Source organism: Crotalus tigris, unplaced genomic scaffold, assembly GCF_016545835.1.
Source record: "Crotalus tigris isolate CLP2741 ecotype Arizona unplaced genomic scaffold, ASM1654583v1 scf7180000023829.5930981, whole genome shotgun sequence".
Lineage (NCBI taxonomy): Eukaryota > Metazoa > Chordata > Lepidosauria > Squamata > Viperidae > Crotalus > Crotalus tigris.
In genome coordinates this window covers 2,248,437-2,275,382 of record NW_024100213.1, presented here as the reverse complement: position 1 = coordinate 2,275,382, position 26,946 = coordinate 2,248,437, and the positions used below count along the sequence as shown (strand labels likewise).

The following is a 26,946-nucleotide window of genomic DNA, read 5'->3' as shown; positions in this document are numbered from 1 at the left end:
TCCTTCCGGGGTAGGTAAAATGAGGACCCAGATTGTTGGGGGCAATGTAAATATATATATACATTGCTTACTGGTGTACACCGCTTAGAGAGTGCTTGCACTTAAAGCGGTATATAAGTCTCATAAATAAATAAATAAATAAATAAATAAACTTATTCTATGGGGGAACGTGTATGATTGCATAGTACTGGGGTGGGAATTTTAACTTTGTAATAGTGTAACTCTTTAGGGGGACTTTCATACTTGGTTTCACTTTTGATCATGGCAATATTTTGTATCCAATAAACATGTTCTTTGAGGAAGCCTCTAGCCTTGGAGTCCTGATTTATTTGGCTCTATTGGAACAATGACACCTGGTTCAGAAAGCAATTAATCTTGCTTTTTTAATTAAAAAAAGAGCATGATTAACCACTTTAGAAATTATTCTCTGAAACTTAAAACATTTATATAGGTAATCCTTCAGATCAGAAGAGGGAACACTATTGTGCATTACATGTGTGACTAAAAGAGGTGACTCTGAGTCACAATATGGAATCGCAGAGTCTAGCACAATGGGAGCACTGAAGCCTATAAACATTTGTAGAAGCATATATAGCATATACAATTTCAAGGCCTCTAGAATCTGACTATACATAACATACCAGTAAAGTCTTTGTACTGCCCTTTAGCTTTAGGGAGCTGTAACAAAACCTATATTGACTTCCAAGACAAATAAATGTGCTATTTTAATCTTCTACCTTTGGGATCCCCAACCCAACCAGCGAGTATCGGGTTGCTTATCGTAATCTGCAAAGGAATTGCAGGACTGCCTTAACGCAAAGCACCATTCTTTATTTCCACAAAGGCAGTCCAGGCTTTCATAGAAAATAAACAGTTGAATGTTCTTTCCATAAATGTACCAACTTGACCAAAAAAGAAAGAGAGAGACAAAGGTAAATGGAACTAAGGGTTAAAATCACAGAATCAAAATTAGAAACTTAGTCTCATCTGCAGCATTCACTAAAATATCTCTGATAGATGACCATCCAGCTTGTCTGTAGGGGCACAGTCTTAGACCTTATTGCAGGGGAAAGTTTTACCAAGTCACCTATTGGTTACCCATTCTAAACTCAAATGATTAGTTGGTTTTGATTGATATATAATATTTGATGGAGCATTGTAGGGGTTTTTTTTTAATGAAGGAGAATTTATCATTTCAATCTATTCAATTCTCTGACAACTTATACATTCAGAAATTTGCTACTGATGTCTAACCTTGAATCTATTTCCTTGAATTTTTGGCGCACTGATTCTACTTAAGCTATATGTACTAACAGAAAATAAGTCTATTCCCTCTTCTATAAGACAACTCTTCACCTATTTGAAGACTGCTATCATATTTTCCCTTAATCAGCTTTTCTGTGAACTAAATATATTCAGATGCTTTAACTGTTCCCTGTAAGTCTTGATTTCCAGACTCTTCAATAGGCCTCTGCTGAACTTGCTGTATCTATCACTATTCTTTTTGAACTGAGGAGTCCATTGCTGTCAGAATGGTTCATTGGAATCTGGTCAGGGAAGAGGAGAATAAAACAATCACTTCCCATAGTCTGGTCTTATATTCCTGTTAATGAATCTCAATAGCATTTGCCTTTTTAGCAGCTGCATCATACAGCTGACTGTTTAACTTGGGGGTTGATGAAATACACAAATCTTCTCCCATATAAGATAGCCAAGTCACCCAGTCATAGATTATTGGCTTACCTTTTTCCCACCCAGGTGTATAACTTTACATTTCTCTCTGTAAAATTCCATCTTATTTGCTTCAACCCACTGCTCAAGCTTGTCTACTCTAGAATTTTAAAAAACTTCTATTTTTAATTAAAACATCCACCCTTATCTACCCTTCCCAATTGTGTCATTTTTTTTTTTGGAATATCCTAGAGATCCATAGAGAATACCAGTTTGACTTCTGATAAATTGTTATTTTGTGATGGACTATAGATGCAATGAGAATTAGTTTGGTGAAATGGTTAAGGCAGGCAGCTACAAACTAGGAGACCAAGAGTTATAGCCCTGCTATAGGTACAAAGCCAGCCAGGTGATCTCAGGTCAGCCCTTGGAAGAAGGCACTGGCATTCATAGATGTCAGATGTCAACAAAAAGGAAAATAGGTGAGGCACAGTATCTTCCTACTGTCAATCAGCGGAAAACAACTCACACCATGTTTTCAAGCAGCCAAATTAGGTTCATCAAACTCCGGGTAAGCCATTGCACCAAGCTAGTATACTGCTCAGCTCGAAAGACCACAATTGTGTAGGCCTCTCCTCAGGTACTTCTGCAATTTTTGTTTTACTAAATGTTCTATCCAGGCCAAGAAGATGAATAATGAGGAGAAAGCCTCTGGTAATGGAAAAAGTAATATTAGTTACCCCAAAAAGCTTGTTTTAAATCAAGCGGTTTTCCTTTCCAGAAGTGTCATCAAACAGAGAATGTATGTTTGAAATTTATCTTAGGTTCAAAAGCAAAGACTTCTGAAAATCCCAAATTAGTTATGCAATTTAAGTGAATCAAATGAAAAGAGAGTAACTAACAATCACTACCCATAACAAAACTTATATGGCTTTCAGAAGTTGCAAAGATTGATCCATGAGTGGTCATATCAAAGAGCTCTTGGATATATTTTCTGTATGCAACAGTAAATGCTGCAGGATACCTCAGGCATGCTTTCCAGGCTTAGTTTTCCATGCTATGATCTCTGTAACTCCGTTACAAACTGCATTAGCTGAAAACTTTAGTTTCCCTAGTCAGTACATAGCATTTCCCCATATCACAAATGCCTTGATCTTTTTTTAGAAAAAGGCTCAACTGAACAGATTGTAAAACATATTTTGTATCACCACTGTAAGGAAGAAGAAGAAAATAAGTTTTTGTATGTTATAGTTTCCAAAATTCCAAGCATAAAAGTTGTCTGTTTTTTTTAATATATAAGACTGTAGAGTTGCTTATTAAAAGTCAGTTAAAGGCACCAGACTAGAAACTTCAAGACCACAAGTTCTAATTTTGCCATAGACACAAAGCCAGTTTGGTGCCTTTGAGCCAGTCACTTTCTCTTAGCCCAAACAAGAAGGCAATGGCTAACCAAACTCTTCTGAAAAGCTTGCCTAGAGAGCCGCTGGGCTTGTTCGTGTGGTTGCCAGAAGTCAATATGGACTCAGAATCATACATACACAAAAATTTGCTTCTTAGCAGGATGTCTTTTGCTACTGATGCTGAAAGATTCAGTTCCTAGCTCCCAATTCTTAAACTCTTATTATCACCAACAACACAGGCTAAACCTCATTTTAAAAACCACAGGAGTGTCTTGCACTAACTTGTCTTTGCCCCAGACACAAACTATAACCCTCATTCTTTTTAATCTGCCAGAAAGAGTCACCCTTAAGGGGTTACACATTCTTTATTAATTGCTCCTCCAGATTTGATTAAAATCCCCTCATTCCTCAGGCCCTTTGAGCTCTGTTACAACTGCTCGTTTAATTACTTTCCACCAACATCCTGATAACAGCATGCTGTGGATGGATGCTATTTTTATTACACAAAAGTGAGAGAAAGGGACCTGTACAAGCAGAATGATTCTTGAGTCAGTGTCATCACAGTGATTTGAACAAATGTCAAAGGCCTCCTCTTGTTGTATCCAAGGAGATTTGGACCTTAGTTGTAAAATGAACCTCATGTGATATTCAATAGTTTCAGTGCCAAAAGAATCTACATAGATGTCCGTGTTCAAAAGAATCCCCCAAATCCACCCATTACAAATAAAGATAATACAAAACTTTTTCCCATATGTTGTCCATGTTCTGTGAGGGATTTCTTTCACTTGCCTCCTCCCTTCTACTTCATAGAAAATAAATTAGGTATGGATCTCTGATTTAATATTTAGCCTTCTTCTATAGAAAAATGGCCTCTCTTCCAGGACAGAGCATGGGCCTCTTGAGATATAAAGATAACTACAATTGATCAATTAGTATGGAAAAGAGCACTGCTTCTGGAATTCTTCTTAAAAACAGCTGTACTCTAGATCATGATTGGAAGGAGGAAGGGAATTAAAATGGAGAAATCAGCAACTTTTAGCTTGTTTTTTTTTAATTTGGCAATTATGTATAGCTAAGCATAGTACATGACCTATTTTTTTCCCTCATAACAATCCTTGAAGTTGTTGTGTGGGAAAGCAACTGAGCCAAAGTTACAAATGAGTTTCTGGGGATGAGGGAGGACTAGAACCTTGTCTGCCATCTCCCTGCCCAACACTTTAATGAACACTTTAAGCCAATGTTTCCCAATCTTCACAACTTTAAGTTACCTGGACTTTAACTCCCAGAATGCCCCAGTCGTGGTGGCTGCAGAATTCTGGGAACTGCAGTCCACATATCTTAAAGTTGCCAACATTGGGAAACACTGCATCAACCATTAACACATTGGCTCTCCAAGTCTCTAACCAATGGCTTCTCCCATAGGGATCTTTTCAGGATTATTTTCCTCTGTCTCCAGGCTAACCCAGTTTTTTAAAAAAAAATTCAAGGGCTTTTATATAATTTCTTTCCAAAGTCCTATTGAGAATTCTTGGTTGGCAGAATTCATTCTGCTGGCTTGGATTATGGAATCAAGAAAAGCCCTTGGTAGTTCTGCTTCTTTGACTGATGCTGCTTCTCTCTTCTCTTTCTACAATTACTTACTGAAACCGAAGTACATATTGCATTTCTATCAAGTAGTCTGCTTGAATTGGCCTCCATGTAACCACCCCTGCTGTTGACACATGTAAAACACAGTCCTAGCTCTGGCTTGTGTTCAGATGTTCCACTACAAGCATCAGCACCATGGAGTGACCAGCTCTGCCCTTTAGAGCATTACTCAGAATCCAGTTCAGATCTCTGTATGAAAATGACACTACATCATCTGCCCTCATAAAGAAGGATGTCAGCCTTTCCCTCAACAACTTAGCTCTCTTAAAATTAAAGTGACTAACCGTCCTCCTTTAGGGAGGACAGTCCTCCTTTTGTGAGTTCTGTCCTCCCTCGAAAAGTGTCCTCCTACATGTCTTTCTTTTCGATATTTGAAGACTAATCTGCAGGGCTTTTTTTTCTCATAGAATGCTCAGAACGGCGTTCCGGCACCTTTTTTGGATGGGTTTTTTTTTCAACTTTTGCATGAGTTGTGCTATTCCCCGTATTGGCTTTCGAAAGCCAATAGGAATTGCTGCTGAGTGTGCCAAAATACCCGGCTGGCAAACTTTGCACATGTAAGTTGTGCAAAGCGAAGGCGAATTGGGAGGAACTTTGCACCCCTCCCTGCTACCCAACTACACCATCTCCTAGTTAGTCCCGAAGATACCTGAAGGAGACTGGAGCAGCGATGCCACGGTAACTTTCTCTTGGTCTTTGGCTCTGCTAGGCCAATAATGGCTGCGGGCTCAAGAGACAGGGGCGGCGGGGCTGCTGCGGGCAGGGGTGTGAGGAGTGGCGGTGGCCGGCTGCCCCAGGTGCTGTGGGAGCAGCAGGGCCTGCTCTACACGGGGCTGTGCAGGGTGGGCAATGGTGCTGGCGGGGCAGTTGCAGGTGGGGTGTGTCGATGGCAGGCTGGCCCCTGGGGCCGGAGCCGGTGCAGCTGGTGCTTTGGGAGCCACGAGGCCCGCTCTACACGCCGGGGCAGCATAATTACAATATTATGTAATTATACAATATTATGCTTACATGCTGGCGGGGGCGCGGCATGTAAGCATAATTACAATATAAAATGTTATTGTTACAAATGTTTTTTATTATGCATTTATTATATTATAGTGTATTCTGTATTATTGTTGCAATGAATAAAATGTTTATTTTATTTACGATATTTTTTTCTTCAATTTATTTGTATCCTCCTTTTCATTGTAAAAAAGTTGGTCACCTTATTAAAATGTACCTGCCCCCCCCCCCACAAGTCCTAGAGACATGGGACAGGGATGTGTGATCCTACTAGCTTCAGAGTCCCATCTTCTGTTTTAAGGTGATTGTGCTTTAGAAAATTCCCAGCTCTAGCCACCTCTAAACTGAAGCCCAAATTGTTAAATCACACACCCCAACAGAAGCCTACATGTAAGCAGTCCAAGGTTTACCCCATTCTATTAGAATAGGTAAGAAAATGTGGGAAATTACTACTTCTAGACATCCTAAATTGTAGATGAATCTGTCAAATATCTTGCTTGCAATAGCCTCAAGCTACGCTATCTAACTCCTTTCACAGATTGCTTCAAATGCTGCATACAATGGAGACAATTTAGCTTCATCATATTAAAGCAGAATCTTATTTTCACCCGTAGGCAAGTGAGAACTACTGATATAATCCAGAGGCTTTGGATGGCATTTGTTTAGATCTGGAAACACATTTTGAATTTCTAGAAATCTGTCTTTCGCCAAAGAAAACAGGGATACCATGGGAGGTTAGATCTCTGTGTGCTCAGGAACCTGGGATTTTTCCAAGGCCTGCTTGACCGTTTAACTACCAAGGGGAGATGCAATCTTTTGAAACAGGCCATTTTCTTTCATAGCAGGTGTGCCACTTCAGCCTCAAGCATTGGAACAAAGAAGCTGTTTTGAAAGAGGTATTTAGCCGCTATGCAAGTTTTAAAAGGGTTAGATAGGCAGGCGTTCTAAGTGGGACTCAGATATGAGTAACTGCTGATAAGCATTGATGAAGGAGGAAAGGATTCTATACTACAGAAAGTATCTGATTTTATCAGCTCAGAATTCAAAAGAAAGAATGACTGCAATGTAAGATAAGATTTTTGTTGTATTTTCTTCCTGTATTTCTCCAGTCTAAAGAGCAGCCGTGTATTGTATATCTGTTTCTGAGCAGAGCTTATCCTTCATTTCAAATATAATTGTATTTATGTATTGATAAAATTTATGCCTCACCCTTTCACAACAAAACAAGGTCTAGGTCCCTGTTAGCTAAGGAGACTGAGACAACTTTCCTGGCTTGTTTGGGGCTACTAGTCCATGATCTTCCAGAATGCTCTACTTCTGCAGTGTTTTAGACAGATGGGTATATAGGTAGTCCTTGACATAAAAACATTCATTTAGTGCCAATTTGAAGTGACAATGGCATTGAAAAAAGTGACTTATGACCATTGTTCACACTTGCAACATCCCCATAGTCACAGAATCAAAATTCAAACACTTGACAACTGACTCATATTTATGCATTGTCCCGGGATCATGTGATCACCTTTTGTGACCTCCTTACAAGCAAACTCAATGGGGAAGCCAGATTTACTTAACAACCATGCCACTAATTTAACAACTATTGTAAGAAAGGTGGTAAAATGGAGCAAAACTCAACAACTGTCTTGCTTAGCAACAGAAATGTTGGGCTCACTTGTGATAAGCAGAGGACTACCTGTATTCCTTACAGGTCCATTGTGATTGCATTTTACAATCCGTTAACTGCCTTTTCTATGCAGGGCCCACGAAAATCTGACTAACAAAATAAAGAATTTGCCAATGCTGGTGACAAGCAGAAAAATAAAATCATATGGGCAAGAGTTGACCAGACATTTCAAACTGCCATTTTACATGAAAGAAGAATCGAGTTTTTATTTCAATGCCTTCATCTGTTTTAAAACAAACTCTCTGAAGGAATGGCATTGTAAGCTGTTAACGCTATAAAGTTTGTAGTGCCTTTATTTTACATGCCTGAATCATATGTTTTTATACCAGTTTTTTCTTCCATTTAAATTAAACTTGATCAGACGGTTGTGGTGCTTTTATACAAATGATTTTGTATATCTTTTCCTGAAGAAAACAGTGATAGGCATATCACTGATGTTGCAGTAAACTCCAGGCTAGTCGTCTGTAATGTAGTGCAGGGCTTTTCAACCTTTTCACCCATTGTACCATTTTTAGGATATGGCAATATCCAAGTACCACCAGTCGCCTAGCAAGGTGTCAAAAACGTGATGACCCAAAAAAAGAAAAAAGTGATAAAGTACAGGTAGTCCTCAACTTACAACAGTTCGCTTAATGACTGTTCGAAGTTACAATGGCACTGAAAAAAGTGCCCCCAAGCCACAGCCGAGCAATACACCTGTCTGCCTACAGTGGAGGTGGGGTGGGGGGTGTTTGGTTTTTATTCCACCCATCTGCTGGGTGGTTGCAGCAGGTTTTGGTCACTTCACATGATCCTGGGACACTATGACCGTCATAAATATGAATCAGTTGCCAAGCACCTGAATGTAAATCACAAGACCCTGGAGATGCTGCAACATTCCAGCTGATCGGCGCTTCTTCTGGGCTCAGCAGAAGTGCCAGGATCAGCGCCAAGCTCCAGCTGGAGCCTGGTGCTGATCCTGGCGCTTCCACTGAGCCCTGACAGCCCCGAAGCGCCGATCAGCTGGAAAGCGGCACTGATCCTGGTGCTTCCACTGAGCCGACAGCCCTGCAGCTTCAGCCGTCTCTTGCTCAGGCTTGTGCAGTGCTGCCATTGGTTCAGCTCATTCCCCTCCCCCACTACCACTTTTCTAGGATGGTTGCATACCATCTGCCAGGTGCCAATGTACCACAGGTGGTACCCGTACCACTGGTTGAAAAACCCTGATGTAGTGCAATATGTGTAGGCAGCACCTAAAAGTATCCAAAAGTTTCAACTAGGAAGATAATTCTGAATTAAAGAAGATATTCCAAAGAAACAAACAAATAAAAAGTCCCATGCAATCCCCAGCTACCCCTGCCTGACAACCTAGGCTTGGCAACTCTCACTTAAAACTTCCTTAGAATTTTTTTTTCTGTAACAAATACATTTGGCACACATGTACATACATATGTGCATGCATATGGATGTGTGTGGGCATGCACACATGCACGCTATTCAGAGTTCCCACTCTAAAAAGGGCAGGACTAAGACTAAAAAGTGTTTTAATATTTAATAGTTTATTGATTAAAATGAATTGATTGTAAAGGAAGGCACCTCAGTGTAAAGTTAATTGCTCTCCAATCTACAGAGACACAATAATCCTCCCTCTCTCCCTCCCCCCCCCCGTCTCTCTTATGCACACATAAATAGAGATACCGTTTCCCTTTCTTTCAGGAGAAAAAATGGAACGGGAAATCTGCTTATGATGTCTCATGTGCTTTTCATCCAGGTTTTGTTCCCCACAAAGCTACAGTGGATGCAGATGAAGTTCAGGGAAGGTGCACACCAAGTAGTCTGTATCATTATAAACCTGACAACATGGCAGATAATGCAGTGCAACAAACTTTCCCCATGAACAACATTTTGTACTTCCTTCATGTAGACCAGAGGTAGGGAACCCTTCATTCTTTTATGACTTGTGGACTTCAACTCAGCTCTTTTATGACTTGTGGACTTCAACTCCCAGAATTCCTGAGACAGCATGGCTGTTTAGGAATTCTGGGTATTGAAGTCCACAAATCATAAAAGAGGCAAGGTTCCCTACCCGATGTAGACCTTCCGATATGAAAAAGCAGGGCTTTTTTTCTCATAGAACGCCCAGAACAGAGTTCTGGCACTTTTTTGGGATGGAACCTTGTAGGGTAGGCAAGGCGGGTTGTATGACGTGTGTGAGTTCCAGCACCTTTTTTTTTTTAGAAAAAAAGCACTGTGAAAAAGAGTTTATGTACTCGCCTACTTTTTATATTCTGATCCTTTTTTAAAACAAAATGCTCCTCTTGACTACATATGCAACTTTATTCGGATAGTAGAAAATAGTATTAATTGAATTATTTATTTGTAACATATATATGAATTAATATATATATATGTGACATATGATAAAATCAATTATAAATAATTGATTCTGAAGTGTTGGGACTAATCAAGATGAGGAATAGCAGTGATTCAAAGAGTGGATTAGGAACAGCCCTCTTTTGTTGGTCATTGCAATTTCTAGAAATTTATATTTTATTATACCCTTCACAGCAGACATTTACAATGGTGCTTGTCTCATAAAAGTGATCATTAGCTTTAAATGTTATTAACTCCAAAATTTTATTTATATTTTTAAGGCAGGGTAAGGGAAGAAAAAATTGCAGAAGAACCTACAATTAAAAACTGGATGCTAGCAAATAAATTTCAAATCACCTTTAAATGGCCTTTAATCTAGGACAGGGGTAGGCAACCTTGGCTCTTTTATGTCTTGTGGACTTCAACTCCCAGAATTCCTGAGTCAGCATAGCTGACTCATAGCTGACTCAGGAATGGCATAGCTGACTCAGGAATTCTGGGAGTTGAAGTCCACGAGACATAAAAGAGCCAAGGTTGCCTACCCCTGATCTAGGACTACTGCCTAGCAAAATATTGAATATTGAAACACTTAGCCACAATACTACCTTATGTGCCAAAGGTGCTTTTCAAAAGGCAACTGGACTTTATTGGTTTCCTCCCTTGAAAACAGTTCACTTCTCATCCAAGAAGTTTTCTTCAGCTTCTTTGTTGCCTTTAGAAAAGCACCTTTGTGACAACCATGACCTGGATGATTGAGACTCTCCATAGAAATACCACGTCTGGCATTCCTTAACTATATAAATATCTTGCTGACTTCCGGTGGATCTGCGCGTGCGATGGCGGCTACTTTGTAGCCGTCCTTCTGGGTAAGTGTTTGAATCGCTATGAACAGCGGCCATCAGCTGTTCAGCGGTTCAAAATCCCCCTCCCGGGCAAAGGGGGGGGAAGAGGGTTGTCTGAATAGTGGTAGAGCCACTCTCATGCACCCCCAAGGCTTTTTTGGGGGGGGGGTGAGAGGAGTGCTCTCACGGAGTTCAGACTGTCTCCGCTTCCCAGCTGCTTTTGTCCCTAGGGACAAAACAAGCCGCTGCAACCACCTCCGCGATTAAAGTGATCTGGTGAGGTTTTTTTAGAGGCGGACAGAGCTGAATAGAGGATTTAGCATTTGCTTTCTTCGATTTTATTTGGATTTTAAGTTTAAAGATTTACTTTTACTTTTATATTCCCTCTTTTTATTTTTTTTTTCCTTTTGTTGAAAGGGAAAGTAAAATGGCGATCGGCAAGCCTTTCGTTTTTTTTTTTCCTTTGGGAAGGTAGAATGGCGATCGGCAGGCTTTTTGGTGCTTTTTTTATCCTTTTCCTTTTTTTTAATGATTGGAACGGAATGTGGATTTGATTTTGATGTTGGGTTTGGATTTTAGAAGCATTATTATTTTTGTTTAACTTCTTTGTTTTGCTTTTTGTACTTTTAAAAAAATGGAATGGATTTTTTCTATTTAATTATTTTTTTCTTCTTCCCTTTTCTTTTTTTAACTCCTTTCTTTTTATTATAATGATCTCCTTTTGAAGGATTTTTTGATTTTTTGGAGTTAATCTCTCTTTTTCTTTTGTTTAATTTTTGTAACTTTTAAGAAGGAGTAAAGATTTGTCTAAGATGGCTCCAAAGCATTCAGTATTTTTTTGTTATAATGATCTCCTTTTGAAGGATTTTTTGAATTTTTTTGGACTTAATCTCTCTTTTTCTTTTGCTTAATTTTTGTAATTTTTAAGAAGGAGTAGAGATTTTTTTTAAGATGGCTCCAAAGCGTCCAGTAATTCCTACAGCTCCTAAGGTGGTTTCTAATTCGGTGTTATCATCAGTGCAACAACCTAAATCAATAGCTTCACCCTCTTCCTTGGTACAGCCAATAATTGTGAAGGATTTGCAAGATATGATGGGAAATGTTATATTTCAAATTAGGGCAGAAATGAAAGAGATTTTAGAGGAAAATAATAAGATTTTGAGGCAAGAGATAGTTTTGGCTCTAAAAGGAGTTGCCTTTGTTCTTGAAAAGCTGAACTCTCATGTAGAAGAGGTAGAAGAAAAAGTGGAATTGATGGAGGGAAAATTTGAAAGCATGGAAAAAGAAATGGAAAATGAGATTCTTATGCTTCAATATAGACAAATGGAATATGCCTTAAGAATCCGAGGTTTGGGAGAGTCTGTGCAAGGAGATCTGAGAGAGATGGTTGCAAAGGACTTTGCTGTGATTTTGAATAAAGAAAAAGAGGAAATACTTAGTGAAATTGAAAAATTATTTAGAGTTAACTCTGTGGTGGCAGTGCAAAAGAATTTGCCAAGAGATGTGGTAATTTACTTTGGGAAAAGATCCCTGCGCAACGAAATTATACAAGCTTTTTATAAGAAGAGATTTCAAATTGCTTCACAAGATGTTATAATTCTAAAGGAGATCCCATCTAAAATTTTAAGAAGAAGAAAGGAGTTTGCTTTTTTAGCAGATGAACTTAAAAAGAGACGAATCTTGTTCAGATGGGATGTTCCGATTGGAATGGTGGTGAATTACCTGGGGATATGTTATAGACTTAATACTGTTTCTCAAGCAAAAGACTTTTATACTTCGGTCCTGGGGGTATGTTCATCGCCATCTATTAAGTTTAAAGCTTTGGAAGAAAAGAAGGTAGAATTGCAGTCTGAAGAGCCTATATTAATGAAAAATGGGAAATCTCAGTTTGAGGGGCCTCAACAAGTCGAGATGAAGGAGCAGAGGACAACTCGTGCAACATATAATCGTAAAGAAAAAGAGCAACAGAAGAAGGAGTTTAAGGAAGCCTCACAAGTATTGGCTCCCTGAGTCTGCGGGAGAAGCAGGATTTATAAACTTTTTGGAGCTACCTTTAAGGGCAGATTTCAAAGCACTTCTTTCGAGATTTATGGATAAGAGAGACTGACAAGGATGGAGATCGAATGAAAATTCTAGATAAGAAGTTTAAGTTTAAGTACTTAGTTTAAGAATTCAAAAGAGTACTGAGTCTGTGGGAGAAGCAAGATTTACAAACTTTTTGGAGTTAGCTTTAAGGGCAGTTTTCAAAGCACTTCTTTTGAGGTTTATGGACAAGAGAGACTGATAAGGAATCTGTTTATTGTGGATGGAATTTGTTATTGGTAAAGATTTAAATGTGTATAAGGGAATTTTAATGGTTTATGGACAAGAGAGACTGATAAGGAATGTGTTTATTGTGGATGGAATTTGTTATTGGTAAAGATTTAAATGTGTATAAGGGAATTTTAATGTTTTAAGTAATGTTTAAATTTGTGTTTTGGAGGGAGTTTATAAAGAATGATGGATAATAACATAAGTATGATATGAAAAGGTTCAGAGTATATTATAATGTGTTTAATGTTTGGGTATTATTATTATTATTATTATTATTATTATTATTATTATTTTAAGAGAAGATAACTTGTTTAATTAAATGTACCTAGATTTGTTTAGGATTTATATGTCTTTTAAGTTTTTTTTTTGATAGGAGAGAAGATTATGGAGATTGAATGAAAATCTTAGATAAGAAGTTTAAGTTTAAGTATTTAGTTTAAGTATTCAAAGAGTATTTAGTTTTAATGGTATAATGAAGGTTTATATGTTTATTTTTGTGTTCTAGGATAAAGAAAGAGGGAGAGATTAGATTTTATATTGTAGGTATAGATATTCAAAGAAAGTAATGTTTAAATTTGTGTTTTGGAGGGAGTTTATACAGAATGATGGATAATAATATAAGTATGATACTAGAAAATGTTTAGAGTATATTATAATGTGTTTAATGATTGCAATTATTATTTTTTAGAGAAGATAACCTATTTAATTTAATGTATTTAGATTTGTTTAGGATTTATATGTGTTTTAAGTTTTTCTTTTCTTTTTCTGAAAAATTTTAATTAAGCCTGTACTCAGCTCTGGGAAGGTTGGGGGAGGGTTTGGGAGGTTTGGGGAGGTGGGGGAGGGTATGGGAGGGGGGGGGGTTGGGAAGGGGATTTGTTTTGTAAAATTTAAAAAATTTTCAATAAAAAAAAATATCTTGCTGGAATACTGCAGAAGACATTTCTATAACACCTATAGCAAAGGCAATCTGTCAAATAGTGTTTTTCCCCCCAAAGAGCTCTAGTAAGTTTAGAACAGATGCTAAATGTACTGTATCTACATTTGCTTTCTAATAAGCAATGCCACTTTGAAAACTGTCCAGAGTCACCTTGGTGATGTGGGTGGCATATAACTTATTAAATGAATAAACAAGTTTACCTTTCCTTCCCATTTCAACTAAATACTTTTTTCATTCCCTGAGCAAACAACTGAACATTCAATTAGAGATAAATATTGTGGGGAAAACCCTGACTCCTCTTACTGCCAAATTACATGTGATGGCAACAGTTCCATTCATTGAAATCTCGGTCTTCCCTTTTGCTATATAAAGTAAATTTGGACATTTGATATTTTGAACCAAGGAAATAGCAAGGATCAAAAGCACTTCTGCTGCTGTAACCTCACTGTTCATCCTTTACTCCTTAGTCAATCTCTAATTCTGGAAAAAAAAACCTCAGGTAGATGAAAGTTTCTGAAGAGGTAAAACAGGAATTATAACAAGAGTTTTAACATTCCTTATTTTGTTCAATCCATTTATCTAACAAACTCCCACGCATCTCCATTCACATATTTAAAAAAACAGATCAGGAGTGGGCAAATGTTTGAGGGTCAGTGACTGCCCTTAACAAACTTGGGATGCTTTGGGCTAACAGTGGACAGGATTTTCTGTATTGGTAGAAGTAATAGTGTCGGCATCTTTATTAGTATTAGCATTATCTGTGAATATCTATTTTGTCACCCTTAAAACATATATTAATTAATATAGGATTGCCTGTTGAGCAGACAGCCTTATAAATGAAATAAACAAAAAACAAATATTCTGCTGCCTTTGGTGGCTACATATTATATAAAGCCCAAACATGCTATAAATTCTGGTTTATAAATCACAATAGCTATGTTCATATATTCACAGTAGGACAAAATAAAATTATTTGGCAGAATTGGTGAACCAACCCAATAGTTATGGAATTACTGCCTGGACTGAGAAATATTTGAACTGCAGGAAGACATCAGTCAGGCACTCCATTTTTAAAGGATATTGTTACTAAAAAAAGGATTAAGGGGTTAAACTGGTGGTACAAATGTTTTCACAAGCAATAGATTTTGTGTGTTGGGCGGCAATATTAATAGACGTTTGTACTGTCGTAAAACATAGAGAAAAAAATGATGATGCACCTGATTAGTACTTTTTGCCATAAAAACAAAATTGAATTTCTTAGGAAATTATATTGAATAAATAAAGATACACAATAATGTTCATTCTTGAACATAAAGCCATTTTTGTAGTAACTGCCAGCCATTAGATCCATAAGCAGAAGGCATTTCATAGTTGATTGTGATGTGCCTTTTATTCATTTATTTTATTAAATTTATATGGCTGTCCATTTGACAAAAATGTTCTGGACAGGTTAGAACAATTAATTAAAACAACAAATGTATGAAAACAGTCATTATTAAAATATAAAAAACACAAGGCATAGGATTGAATGTCAACCACAATAATGGAACTATCTTAAGAATTTCATTGGTCCCCTGGGACCCAGATACAGATGACCTAACCTCACTTTGGGGGGGGAGAGAATGTCCCATTAAGTAAGTGTCACAGCAGAAAAGGCCCACTTCTTGGGACCTTGCCAAATCCCCTAGTAGTTGGAACCCACAGCATTTCTCTTCTGCCAGACAGATATAATTAAAAGGAGACAGTCCCTCAGATAATCCATCCCATGCCATGTAGTCTTTAAAGATTAAAATCAGCAACGTGAATTGGACCCGGAAGCAAAATGGTAACAAGTACTTCTCACAGAGCTGTTCTGTCTGTGAGCAGAGCTAGAAACAGGCTCAACTGGTGCACAACACAAAGCTATGTAAAGGCCTCCTAACTATGACCGTTACTTGCTCTTTGAGCAGGAGTTCTGAGTACAGGAGGATCTCAACACCAAAGATGGTATAATCTTACAACAAGCATGCCTCCAGAGCCACTCAGTCTTGCCAGAATTGTAGCTGAAGCCTGTTATCATCCCCCTTTCAGACTCTCCCATCGTCCAGGCACTGGGCTACAATGTTCACAGCATTGCTTAACACACCAGGAGCAGAGATATATCATTAGCAACATACTGATGATACCTCACCCTGTGACAATGGATGAGATTTCCCAGTAGCCTCGTGTAGATGTTGAATCCCCACTGACTGGAATTCACTCTCTAGAAAGGAGGCGAGTAGCAAAAGACTGTGCTGGCCACCCCTAATCCTCCAGGCCGATTCAGATTGATGATATCGAAAGCCGCAAGCTGATTTTGCATTAGACTGATTTTGTCCATGTGTAGAGCTTGCTAAAACTGAAATTTACTGAGTCAATTCATATTAGCTATCATTTTCTTAAACCATCTCTTAAGAGAGCCATCCTGTCAGTCATTCAAATACTTTTATTCCAATGATGTATGTCATCGGTCCATACTTTTTTTGTTCAATTCATCTAAGAGTCTTATAACCATGCCCTAATTTAATGCACTGTACTTGAGAAATGTTCCATTTTCAGCAAAGATTTTTTTTTAAAAAAAATCTCTACTCATTTGGTTATGGGTTCCCTAGGGTTGGCTTTATGCAAATGAAATGTAATACAAATTTAGATTCTTACCTGTTTCTCACTCATGGCATAAAGATATTGCAGATCAGGGCTCAGCACTAAATCCCGCAAAATTGGACTGCCATCATGGGCTACCACATTTTCATATTGCAAAGCTGAATGTCCAATGGGACTGGTAGGATCAACCAAGATCTGAAAGAAACAAGAAACATGTAAGAAGGATGAAAACTAGTGCATTTTTTGCAAAATTAAGTTGAATTACATTTATTAGGTTCCATAGACACGATGTTCCAGTTCTATACAAGTACAGGTGGTCCTGGTTGAACGACACTAAGTTCACAACTGTTCAAAGTTACCATGACACTGAATGAGGGGAACTAATGACCAATCCTGGTAATTGCAGCTACTGTAGCATTCCCACAGTCACATCATCACATTCAGCACTTGGCAATGTCAACTGGCTCACCATTGCAACAGCTGCAATGTCTGTGGTTAGGTGATCACCATTTGCAATGTTCATGGCTGACTTTTAACAAGCAAGGTCAATGAGGAAGCCAGCAGGAAGTCACAAATAGCAATCATGTGACCATGGAATGATGCAGCCACATAGAATTCACATAATAGCAGCAAATGGGACTGGTGCAACTACCAGCATCAATCAGTACAATCAGTGTTGTTGCACTATATACAACCATGCTGCTTAGTGATGGAGTTCCTAGTCACACTAACATTGTTAAGCATAACATTGTTAAGCAGTGAGCCATGTGCGGATCTGTACATTGAGGAAACATAACAACCATGGCACAACATAGGAGAACAAGCCCATCAGGACAAGATTCAGCAGTCCATCTGTATTTAAAAGACAAAAGCCACTCTTTCAAAGACAGCAAAGTCCATATTTTGGACAGAGAGGACCGCTAGTTTGAAAGAGGGGTCAAAGAGGCCATCCATGTCAAAATTGAACAGCCCTCTCTCAACAGAGGGGCAGGGATATGACATCTATCTCCAGTCTACAACACAGTCCTTTCAGCAGTTCCAAGAAGGCTCCACATCCATTTGCGCTATTCAGGTGACCCTGATGACACAGATAAGCCTCCAGGTGGCCTCAATGACTCTCTAAAAGAATGCAAATGAACAGCTATCTTCAAGGAGTATAAATCCTGCCATTCTCCACCATCCACTCAGAACTAAAGAAGTTTCTTGGATGAGAAGCAAAATGTCTTCAAAGAAAAATAAGGAAATCCAAGCTGCCTCATGAAAAAAGCACCTTTGGGACTTTATCCGAGTTATCATTTTTATGTCTTTCACAATAAAAACAATTATTTCTATTTGCTTTTCATTTAAGATTTATTTGATGTATTTGTATACCACTTTGCCATTATTATGAACTCTGAGTGCACTACAGTTAAAATAATAAATTTGAAAAAATGAAGCAGGCAATTACTGGATAATGTATATTGGTATCTCCAGAGAAAGTGCCGGTAAGAGGTATGTTGAGCATTACTGACCATCACCATGTAGAAAATATAAAAATATTTTAATTAGGGAAAATTTTCCATTATCAATTTCTCTACAGGCTGAATTGGATGGAGGAAGAATGGTAGCTACTGTGAACTTCAGCCTCTCTTGGGATAGCCTCAGAAATAGTGCACTTCCAGCAATAGGATTTGCCTCTCATGGATAAAATAAAGACTCTTTTTCCTTTACCTGTCAGTGTAGCCTATCTTCTTTGCCAGAGCAATCATACAATTACCACCTCTCAGCATTTACCATCTCGTACATTTGCTGGAATCATTATTGGAATCAATCATCTTCCTTTTTTTAAAAAACAATGAATTATAGATGCTTTGTTTTAGCCAGCTTCCCTTCCTCAATGAACTTTTCAATAGCCTAACAGTTGCATTGCTCTTGAAAGGCTCTCCAGCTATCAAGAAGGTGAAGTACCTAAGCACTAACAACCCATGCAAGTATCTATGCAAAGAGGCTGCATAATGAGAGCCAAGAGAATGAAGACAAATTTCATCACCACTTCAGTATTACAATCAAGGGCCCATGTATTCTATTAGAAGTTATACTTCATAAAAGGAGTGAGGGTCAATCAGCATATTTGTTCCTGGCACAGCAGGGATATAGCAAATGCTCTAATCCCATTAATAATAATGACAATAAATCTTATCCAAAAAGATTTGCTTTCACCACAGAGGAAATAACAGCATTAAAAGGCATTATAAGATCCTATTCAACCCATAATAGGGACAGAATATATATCTAGGTTAATTCTCTTCATTCAGCTGTCATCAAGATGCTCATCATGCTTCTCTTTATATATTTGCACTGGAAGTATTTATTTCTCCTTCTGCAATTAAAACACCTGGAAGCCAATTTGCAAAACCTGAATCATGGAAGAAATGGTGAATAACTTTATTCCATCTCACCTGAAATCTGGATTCAATCGTCTTTTGGCCCTACAAAGATGGTATACAGGGAGTCTTTGACTTACAACAGTGCATTTAGTGACCGTTCAAAGTTACAACAGCACTGAAAGGAGTGACTTACAACCATTTTTCACACTTACAATCCTTGCAGCATCCCCCACGGTCATATGATTAAAGCTCAGTTGCTTAGCATCTTTATGATGGTTGCAGTGTCGCAGGATCATGTGATCACTTTTCACGACCTTATGACAAGCAAAGTCAATGGGGAAGCCAGATTCACTTAACAACCTTGTTACTAACTTAACCACTGAAGTGATTGACAACTGTGGCAAAAGAGATTGTAAAATGGGGGAAAGCTCACTTAACAAATGTCTCAGTTAACAACAGAAATTTTGGGCTCAATTGTGTCGTAAGTCAAGGACTACCTGTACTAATTCAAAAGACCATTTAAACTGTATATAGTCCCAAAAATTGGTGCCACACCTATACATTCAGAATGGATGGTCACCTGAAAATTATCACTCCACTCATTCACATACTAGAATCTGGGGTCACGTAACAAAGTTGCAGGTTGAAAAGTTCAGAACGAACGAAAGAAAGCATTTCTTTATACAATGAACAATTTTGCTTCCCCAAAGTTATAAGTGATATCTATTCATTTAAGGGTTTTAAAAAACAAAACATATTTGTAGGGGATGTGGTCCATAATGGCTACTTATCAAAATGCTTTTATGCTGTCCCAATCAAGATGCAAATTGCTCTTTTATACCACTGGTCGGAAATATATAAGCAGGAGGGTACAACCGTGATCATGCTCCCTTTGTGGATTTCTTACATGGTTGGCAACTGCAAGAAATATAACCTAGGACTAGACAAGCCTTGTGTTTGATTCATGTTGTTTACGTTCTTAATTCTATTCCCTGTGAATAGCAGTAGTAATACTTGGTCAACAAATCTAAGTGACTTTGAGCAGAACGTTTGACTAAAAAAGTATTTCATGACAAAGGAGTAATTGATACCCTTTATATAACTGTAAATAATTGGACTGAATCACTGGACTACCCATTATCTTTGCAACCTCAGCCAAAGCACTGCCTCTCCCACTCCAATAAAGCCCCACATTCCTCAGTTGCAATAAATAGACTCCCTCCGTCCATTTGCATAGTTTCCAATCAGGCAAAGGAAGTGAGGCTTAGAAGGCAGGATCCTGGCGTGTAGCTGATTAGCATGGAAATATATGCAGCTCACAAACAAACCAGGGCCTGCTTAATTAGAGCAGAGCCTTTGATTCACTGCCAACATCCAGCACATACCAGCCCAGGATTATTTTTAGTCAGTTTTACAAAACAAATGTATTTGATTAAGAGAGACGCCCCAGAGTGAAAGAAGATAGATCAGCAGCGGCAGGGATATAAAAAGGCTGGTTCCCTACAGTGAATAGGGCTTGGGCTCATAGTGAAGGTGTCCAGGAATGCAGGTGTGATTGTGAGAAGACCTTCGCACACAGCCTGACAGCTGTTCAGCTAATACCTAGTAACTCCGGGAATGTTTGTCTGCAGCTGCCAATTCCTCATCCCAACACGTTCCCTGAAATTGCTAGTCTGAAACTTCCCTCACTCCATAGCTGGATCTGATGACCATTATCTCCCTCCCTATCTCTCTCTCTCCCCTCCCATACTCTACATTCCCTTTTAAATTCTTTGCTGCTGTGTGTCTTCCCCCCCCCCTTCCTATGGATTCGTTCTTTCTTGCTTCAGCTTATCATTGCAATCCATTTAGCTGATTCCAATCCCTTTAATGACAGGTTAACCGGAAAATGTGCAAGGCAGACATACCTTCATTTTTCACTAGACATATAGTATGTACTATGTAGGGAGTAAAAACCTGGCCTCCTCCCATTTCTGCTATATATTCTAACGATGTCGAAACAACGAAAGAAAGTTATGATCCAGTTTCACACACCAAAATAAAGGCAGGGATAAGCTGTTTAAATACATCCTTTTATTAATCTTCCAGGCTGGGCTCTTTTTCCTGTTTAGCAAATATAAGTCATTACTAAAAATTGTAACCACATAATGGTTAATTATTTCTCTTTGAATACTTTAAAGCTTTACCAACAGGCCAGTATTTAAAGTTACTACAATATCTCCATTAGTAATCAACGTTACTAACATCTGGGCATACTGAGATTTTCTCCCATTCAAAGAAAGCCTTTTGTGTTCGCAACATTCCATCCACCCAACTATCAATAAAAATAATAAATAATAGACAATTCAAAGAGTTAAAGCCACCCAAAATATCTATATAATTCCTAATTTGTAAAGCCATGTCAAAGAAAAGCCTTACAAATTAATCAGTGGAGTAGCTAGCTTCTGGAGCTGTGGGTGCTCCTGCACTAGAGGTTTTCAAAAATAGACTGGACAGCCATTTGACTGGGATGGTATAAGGCTCCTCCCCTTAAGCAGGGGTGGACTAGAAGCCCTCCTAGATCCCTTCCAACCTTATGAGTCTATGTTATAAATACTTCAGAAATATTTTTTTAAAATTTCTTTAAAACAGGCCTGTATCACATTGTCATTAAAATATGCAAAATGCTTATGATTTCAGCACAAAGTGTGGCAAGTTTAGGAGATATTTACTTGAAAATATTGAAGTTCCAAGTTTAAGAAGAATGCTATCCCTCAGTCACAGGATATCAAAGCAACCAGACTATTTCTCCACATCAGCTGATCTCCTACACATATAAAGCAAGTGAAGGGTGACAACACTTCTAAGAGCTTTCCTATATCCAATGAAAACCACTAGTATTACATAACAAATGGGGCCAATTTTTGAAAAGTAAAGTTTGACAAGTCGCGAAGTCTAATATATGACTGATATTCCTGGATTCATGGCTAGCAGGGATCTCAATCTCAATTCTTTCATGCCAAAACCTGGTTCTCACTAATTTCAATTGATAAGGGATTCAGTATAACTCTAAAAGTTGCAAACTGCCATTTAATCCAGTATTTAACTAAATAAAATAAAATAAAATAAAAAACTTTCTTATATTGAGGGAGATGAATGGTTTCTAAATCTCTCTGTTGCATGTGACCATAATTACTATATTTGTCAACTTTGGAATTAACTGAGAAGCATCCCATGAATACTTTAAGCATGTAACAGTTTCTCATAGGCTGAATTCATATGACAAATTACACCTTTTTAGTCCTTTTAAGGGCCATATTCATAGTTCAATCAATATATTCCTACTTTAGTTTTAAAACCATTTGGTGGTATCGTAGCAATTCCAGTAGTAGCTTTTCACTATCAGGGGTAATTCTACAATTTATATCAATCTGCTGTTTATGTAAGGGGTCCCCAACCTTTTGGGCACCAGGAACCAGTTCTGTGGAGAGGGGTTTTTCTGCGGACCGGACAGTGCATGGTTTTGTGAGCTGCCTGCTTTGTTTATGCGGACCAGTTGCTGGCATGCTGCGGCCCGGTACAAGCCCATAGACCCCTGGTTTATGTGACATGGTCCTATGGAAAAGGGGCGTTGTCTTACCTGAACGCCTTTTCTCAGCAGGATGATATAGAGTCCAATGGATGGGTTCTATGACAGCCTTCCTGCCCGGCAGACTGGGTAAAAAACTTTGGCCACACCCCTTCCTCTGGGCGTGACCCCAGTTTTGACTTAGGCGAGAAACTTTGTTGGAATCAATATTGCAGCTCTTTATTACCTACCTGCCTAGACCTAACCCCTGGGTGGGCTTGGACTCTACATCATCCTGCTGAGAAAAGGCGTTCAGGTAAGACAACGCCCCTTCTCCAGCAGGATGGCTGTAGAGTCCAATGGATGGGACATACCAAAGCCCTCATGTCCCCCTGGGAGGGAAGTCTAGGCTACCGAATTCTGAGCAGATACGACCTGCTGTAGCACTCTTCTACCAAAGGCAGCATCTGATGCGGCCAGGGAGTCTAAACGGTAATGCCGGATGAAGACAGACGGTGAAGACCACGTTGCTGCCTTACAGATTTCTTCTACCGGCGCTTGTGTTAGCCACGCCACCGAAGTGGCTGCGCTCCGTGTTGAGTGGGCAGTCACATGTGCGGGTGCTGGTAGTTCCTGCGAGACGTAGGCCTGGGCTATGCAGGCTCTGATCCACCTACCTATGGTGGAAGAAGACACCTTCTTTCCCATAGATGATGGTTGAAAGGAAACAAATAATGCTTCTGTCTTGCGGAATGTCAACGTGCATTTCACGTAGAAACACAGCGCTCTACGCACGTCCAGCTTGTGCCATCTATGCTCTAGCCTGTGTTTGGGTTTTGGGCAGAAATCGGGAAGAATCAATTCCTGAGATCTGTGAAAGATGCTGTTTACCTTCGGAATGAAGGCCGGGTCTGGCCTAAGGACGACCCTGTCCTTGAAGAAGGTACACAGATCCTTCCTTACTGATAGTGCCGCTAGTTCTGAAATTCTTCTTGCTGAAGTGATTGCCACGAGGAAGGCCACCTTCAGCGATAGGTGGTGAAGAGAACATGAATCAAGGGGCTCAAATGGTGCTGATGTCAAGGCTAGAAGGACTTTAGGCAGGTTCCAAGACGGGTACCTGTGAATGACGGGGGGCTTTGTGTTGGACGCCCCCTTTAAAAAGGCGCTAATCGCTGGATGTTGCGCTAGGGATGTCAAGTTGTCGCAAGAGAGAACAGTTGAGAGGGCCGATATCTGTCTGCGAATAGTGTTGACTGACAGGCCCTTGTTAAGACCCTCCAGGAGGTAATCTAGAATATTGGGGATGGATACTGTAGTTGGATCTAGGCGCACAGAAGCGCACCACCTACAAAAGCCTTTCCATGTAGCATCGTAAATCCTGTTCGTGGACGCTCGTCGTGAAGCTTGTATGATCGATATCACCCCTGCCGAGTAAGCTTGCTTGGCTAAACTTTGCCGCTCAAATGCCAGGCGGCTAGTTGTAGCCACTGGGGGTCTGGGTGCACAAACTTGCCCTGGCTGAGAGTTACTCTGTCCGGGGGAATCCTCCATGGGGGTGATATCGAAAGGTCCACGAGGTCGGCAAACCACGGGCGCCATGGCCAATGCGGGGCAATGCAGACTATCTCTGCGCCTTCCCGGATCAGCTTGCGTATGGTCACCGGTATTAAGGGCAACGGTGGGAAGGCGTACAGGAGATGCGCCGGCCACCGACACCTGAGAGCATCCGTTCCCTCCGACCCCGGAGACGGGAATCTGGAGAAGAACCTGGGGAGTTGTGTGTTCTTGTGGTTGGCAAATAGGTCCAGGTGCGGTTGCCCGATTCTCCGGGAGATCTCCTCGAACAGAGCCGGATCCAGGCGCCATTCCGCCTGATCCACCTTGGCTCTGCTCAGGCAGTCTGCCTGGGTGTTTGCCTCCCCCGAGATGTGTTCTGCCTTGATAGAACTCACGTTGGTTTCTGCCCACCGAGCCAGAGCTAACACCTCCTTCATTAGTTCCGCTGATCGCGTTCCCCCTTCCTTGTTTACATGGGCCTTGGCTGCTACATTGTCCGTTAACACGAGGACGTGCCTCCCTGTTACTAGATGTGAGAAATGGCGTAGGGCCAGGTGGATGGCCCGGAGCTCTAGCCAATTGATGCTGTGTGAGAGGTCCTTCTGGTCCCACTGGCCCTGTGCTATCTGGGTTCCCAAGTGGGCTCCCCATCCGAACAGGCTCGCATCTGTCGTGAGCGTGACCCTGTTCGGCTCTTTGAATATGCTCCCCTTGAGTATCTTGGGAGATATCCACCATTTCAGAGATCTCATCACCTGTGCTGGTACCAAGACCTTCCTGTTGGAGGTGCTGAGATTCCTCCTCTGGTAGGGTAGGAGGAACCACTGCAACTCCCTCGAGTGGAGTCTTGCCCATGGTATAATGCCCATGCAAGATATCATCTTTCCCAGGAGTTTCGAGAGCTGTATCAAGGGCACTCTCCTGATTCTCTGAATTTGTTGAATTAGCTTGGATATGCTGATTCGTCGATCCTGGGAAAGGTATACCCTGCACTGTGACGAGTCTATTACTGCGCCTAGGTGTTGCAGTCTCCTTGAGGGAGATGACTTTTGGCCAAATTGACCGAGAATCCATGCCCCTGCAGGGCTCGGATTGTGGTCTTGAGATCTACCCTTGCTTGTTCCTGAGATCTGGACTGGATCAAGATGTCGTCCAGATAGAACTGTACGCGAACCGGCATCAGTCTGAGATGGGCCGCTATTACAGCTAGAATCTTGGTAAATACCCTTGGCGCTGAGGATAGTCCGAAGGGTAGGGCCCTGTATTGGTAATGTCGGCCCGCGTAGGTGAATCTGAGGAATTTCCGGTAGCTGGGATGAATGGGGATGTGTAGGTACGCCTCTGTTAGGTCTATTGAGGATAGTAGATCCTCTTCCCTGACGCTGGCTAGGATGGATTTCAAGGAGTGCATCTTGAACCTCCTGTATTTTATGTAATAATTCAGGCCCTTCAGGTCCAATATTGCTCTCCATCCTCCTGACGGCTTCGGGATAACGAAGAGGATGGAATAAAATCCTCTTCCTTCCTCTCCCCTTGGTACCCTCTCTATGGCTTGAATTGACAGGAGGTGAGCTATGGCCAAAGTTAGCAACCTTGCCTTGTGTACCTTTCTGGAGATGGGACATCTGATGAACCGGCCTGGTGGGGGAGAACAGAAGTCTAAGGTCAGGCCATGCCTGATCGTTTCCAAGACCCAGGAGTCAGTAGTGGTCTGCTCCCAGACCTCGATGAAATTTCCTAACCGACCCCCAATGGGAGTGTCCTGTTTGGCGTCACTTGGTGCGCTTAAAGGATCTGCCTCCCGATCCCCTATATGGGCGTCTGGACTGGAACTGGCCTCTGGCTCCTGTGTTTTGGCGATCCTGGGGTCGATCCTGTCTCGGATAGAAGGATCGCGAGCCTCTGGGCCAGTCCCAGGATTGCCCTGACCGAAAGGGCTGCCTCCATTCCCAGGGGCTTCCTGGGCGGGAGTCCTGTCTCCGGAAGTCTTGACTGCTTCTCCTATCAAACTTCTTTGATGGGTGCACTAATATTTTCCTCTTGTCTCTGCCTTCACTGACATGTGGGTCCAGTATGGACCCAAATAGGAATGCCCCGCTGTATTTGGACGTCGAGAGACGCCACTTGGACCTCAGGTCTGTCTTCCAATTTTTGAGCCACAGTAGCCTACGCGAGGCTACTGTGGCCGCAATGGATCTTGCCGCGTACTTCGTTGCATACAACGAAGTGTCAGCCGTGAATTGAGAGGCCGCGAGGAGCTTGGCCAATGTCTGGTGTACTCTGACCTGATCTGGAGGCACCGTGCTTTGCAGCTCCCTCAGCCACATAATGCAGGCCCTCGCGAAGAATGATGATGAGGTGGCTTCTTTGGCCGCCCAGGCTGCAGCCATGTGGGAGCGACGGAGGGAGTGTTCAAATTTCTTTTCTTCAAGACTTCCGCCATGTCTCCTGGAATCGCGGAGGTAGAAAATAATGAGATCAAGGGGTTATCTACCATAGGAACCTCTAACATGTTCAAGAATGAGGGAGAAAGGTTGAACAGCTTTCTTTCCACGCTATTGGGCGCCGGTGGGCTTGCCAGAGAGGACCATTGTTCCTCTACCGTGGTCATGAAGACCTCCGGACATGGAATGTACTTATCCTGTGAGACCTTCTTGGCAAATAGAGGATTGGCCTCCTTGCTTGTAGAGGGCATCTCCTCCTGTACTGAAGTTAGGCTGACTGTGGAGACTGCCTTTATCAGGAGTGATTTTAGGAGCGCAGGGTTAAAGAGGCCAGAGCTCGTCGCCTGCTCAGGTGCGGTCTCCTCATCCTCCGAAAGGGGCATGTCTGACATATCAAGGTCTAATGAGTCACCCTCTCCTATTTGAGAGGAAGTCTCAGAAATGTTGGTAGGGGGCGGCCTGGGTCGTCCCTTATGGGGTGTGTGAAAGGCCACTTGTCCCTTAGAAGCCATGAACTGGGAAAAGGCATCCTGCATGATTGTTCTCCTGCGCTTTG

At 40.7% G+C, this 26,946-nt stretch overlaps 1 protein-coding gene across 7 annotated transcripts in view; it reads right to left on the bottom strand.

Moving 5' to 3' along the window:
• PLXNA1 (plexin A1) overlaps positions 1-26,946 on the bottom strand; it is a 452,635-nt gene that overhangs the window by 202,814 nt on the left and 222,875 nt on the right. For all 7 annotated transcript variants that reach the window (XM_039321819.1, XM_039321814.1, XM_039321820.1 and 4 more), the window contains one exon: positions 16,528-16,668. In XM_039321819.1, the coding sequence (XP_039177753.1) occupies positions 16,528-16,668 (141 nt within the window). The remainder of the gene's footprint in view (positions 1-16,527; positions 16,669-26,946) is intronic.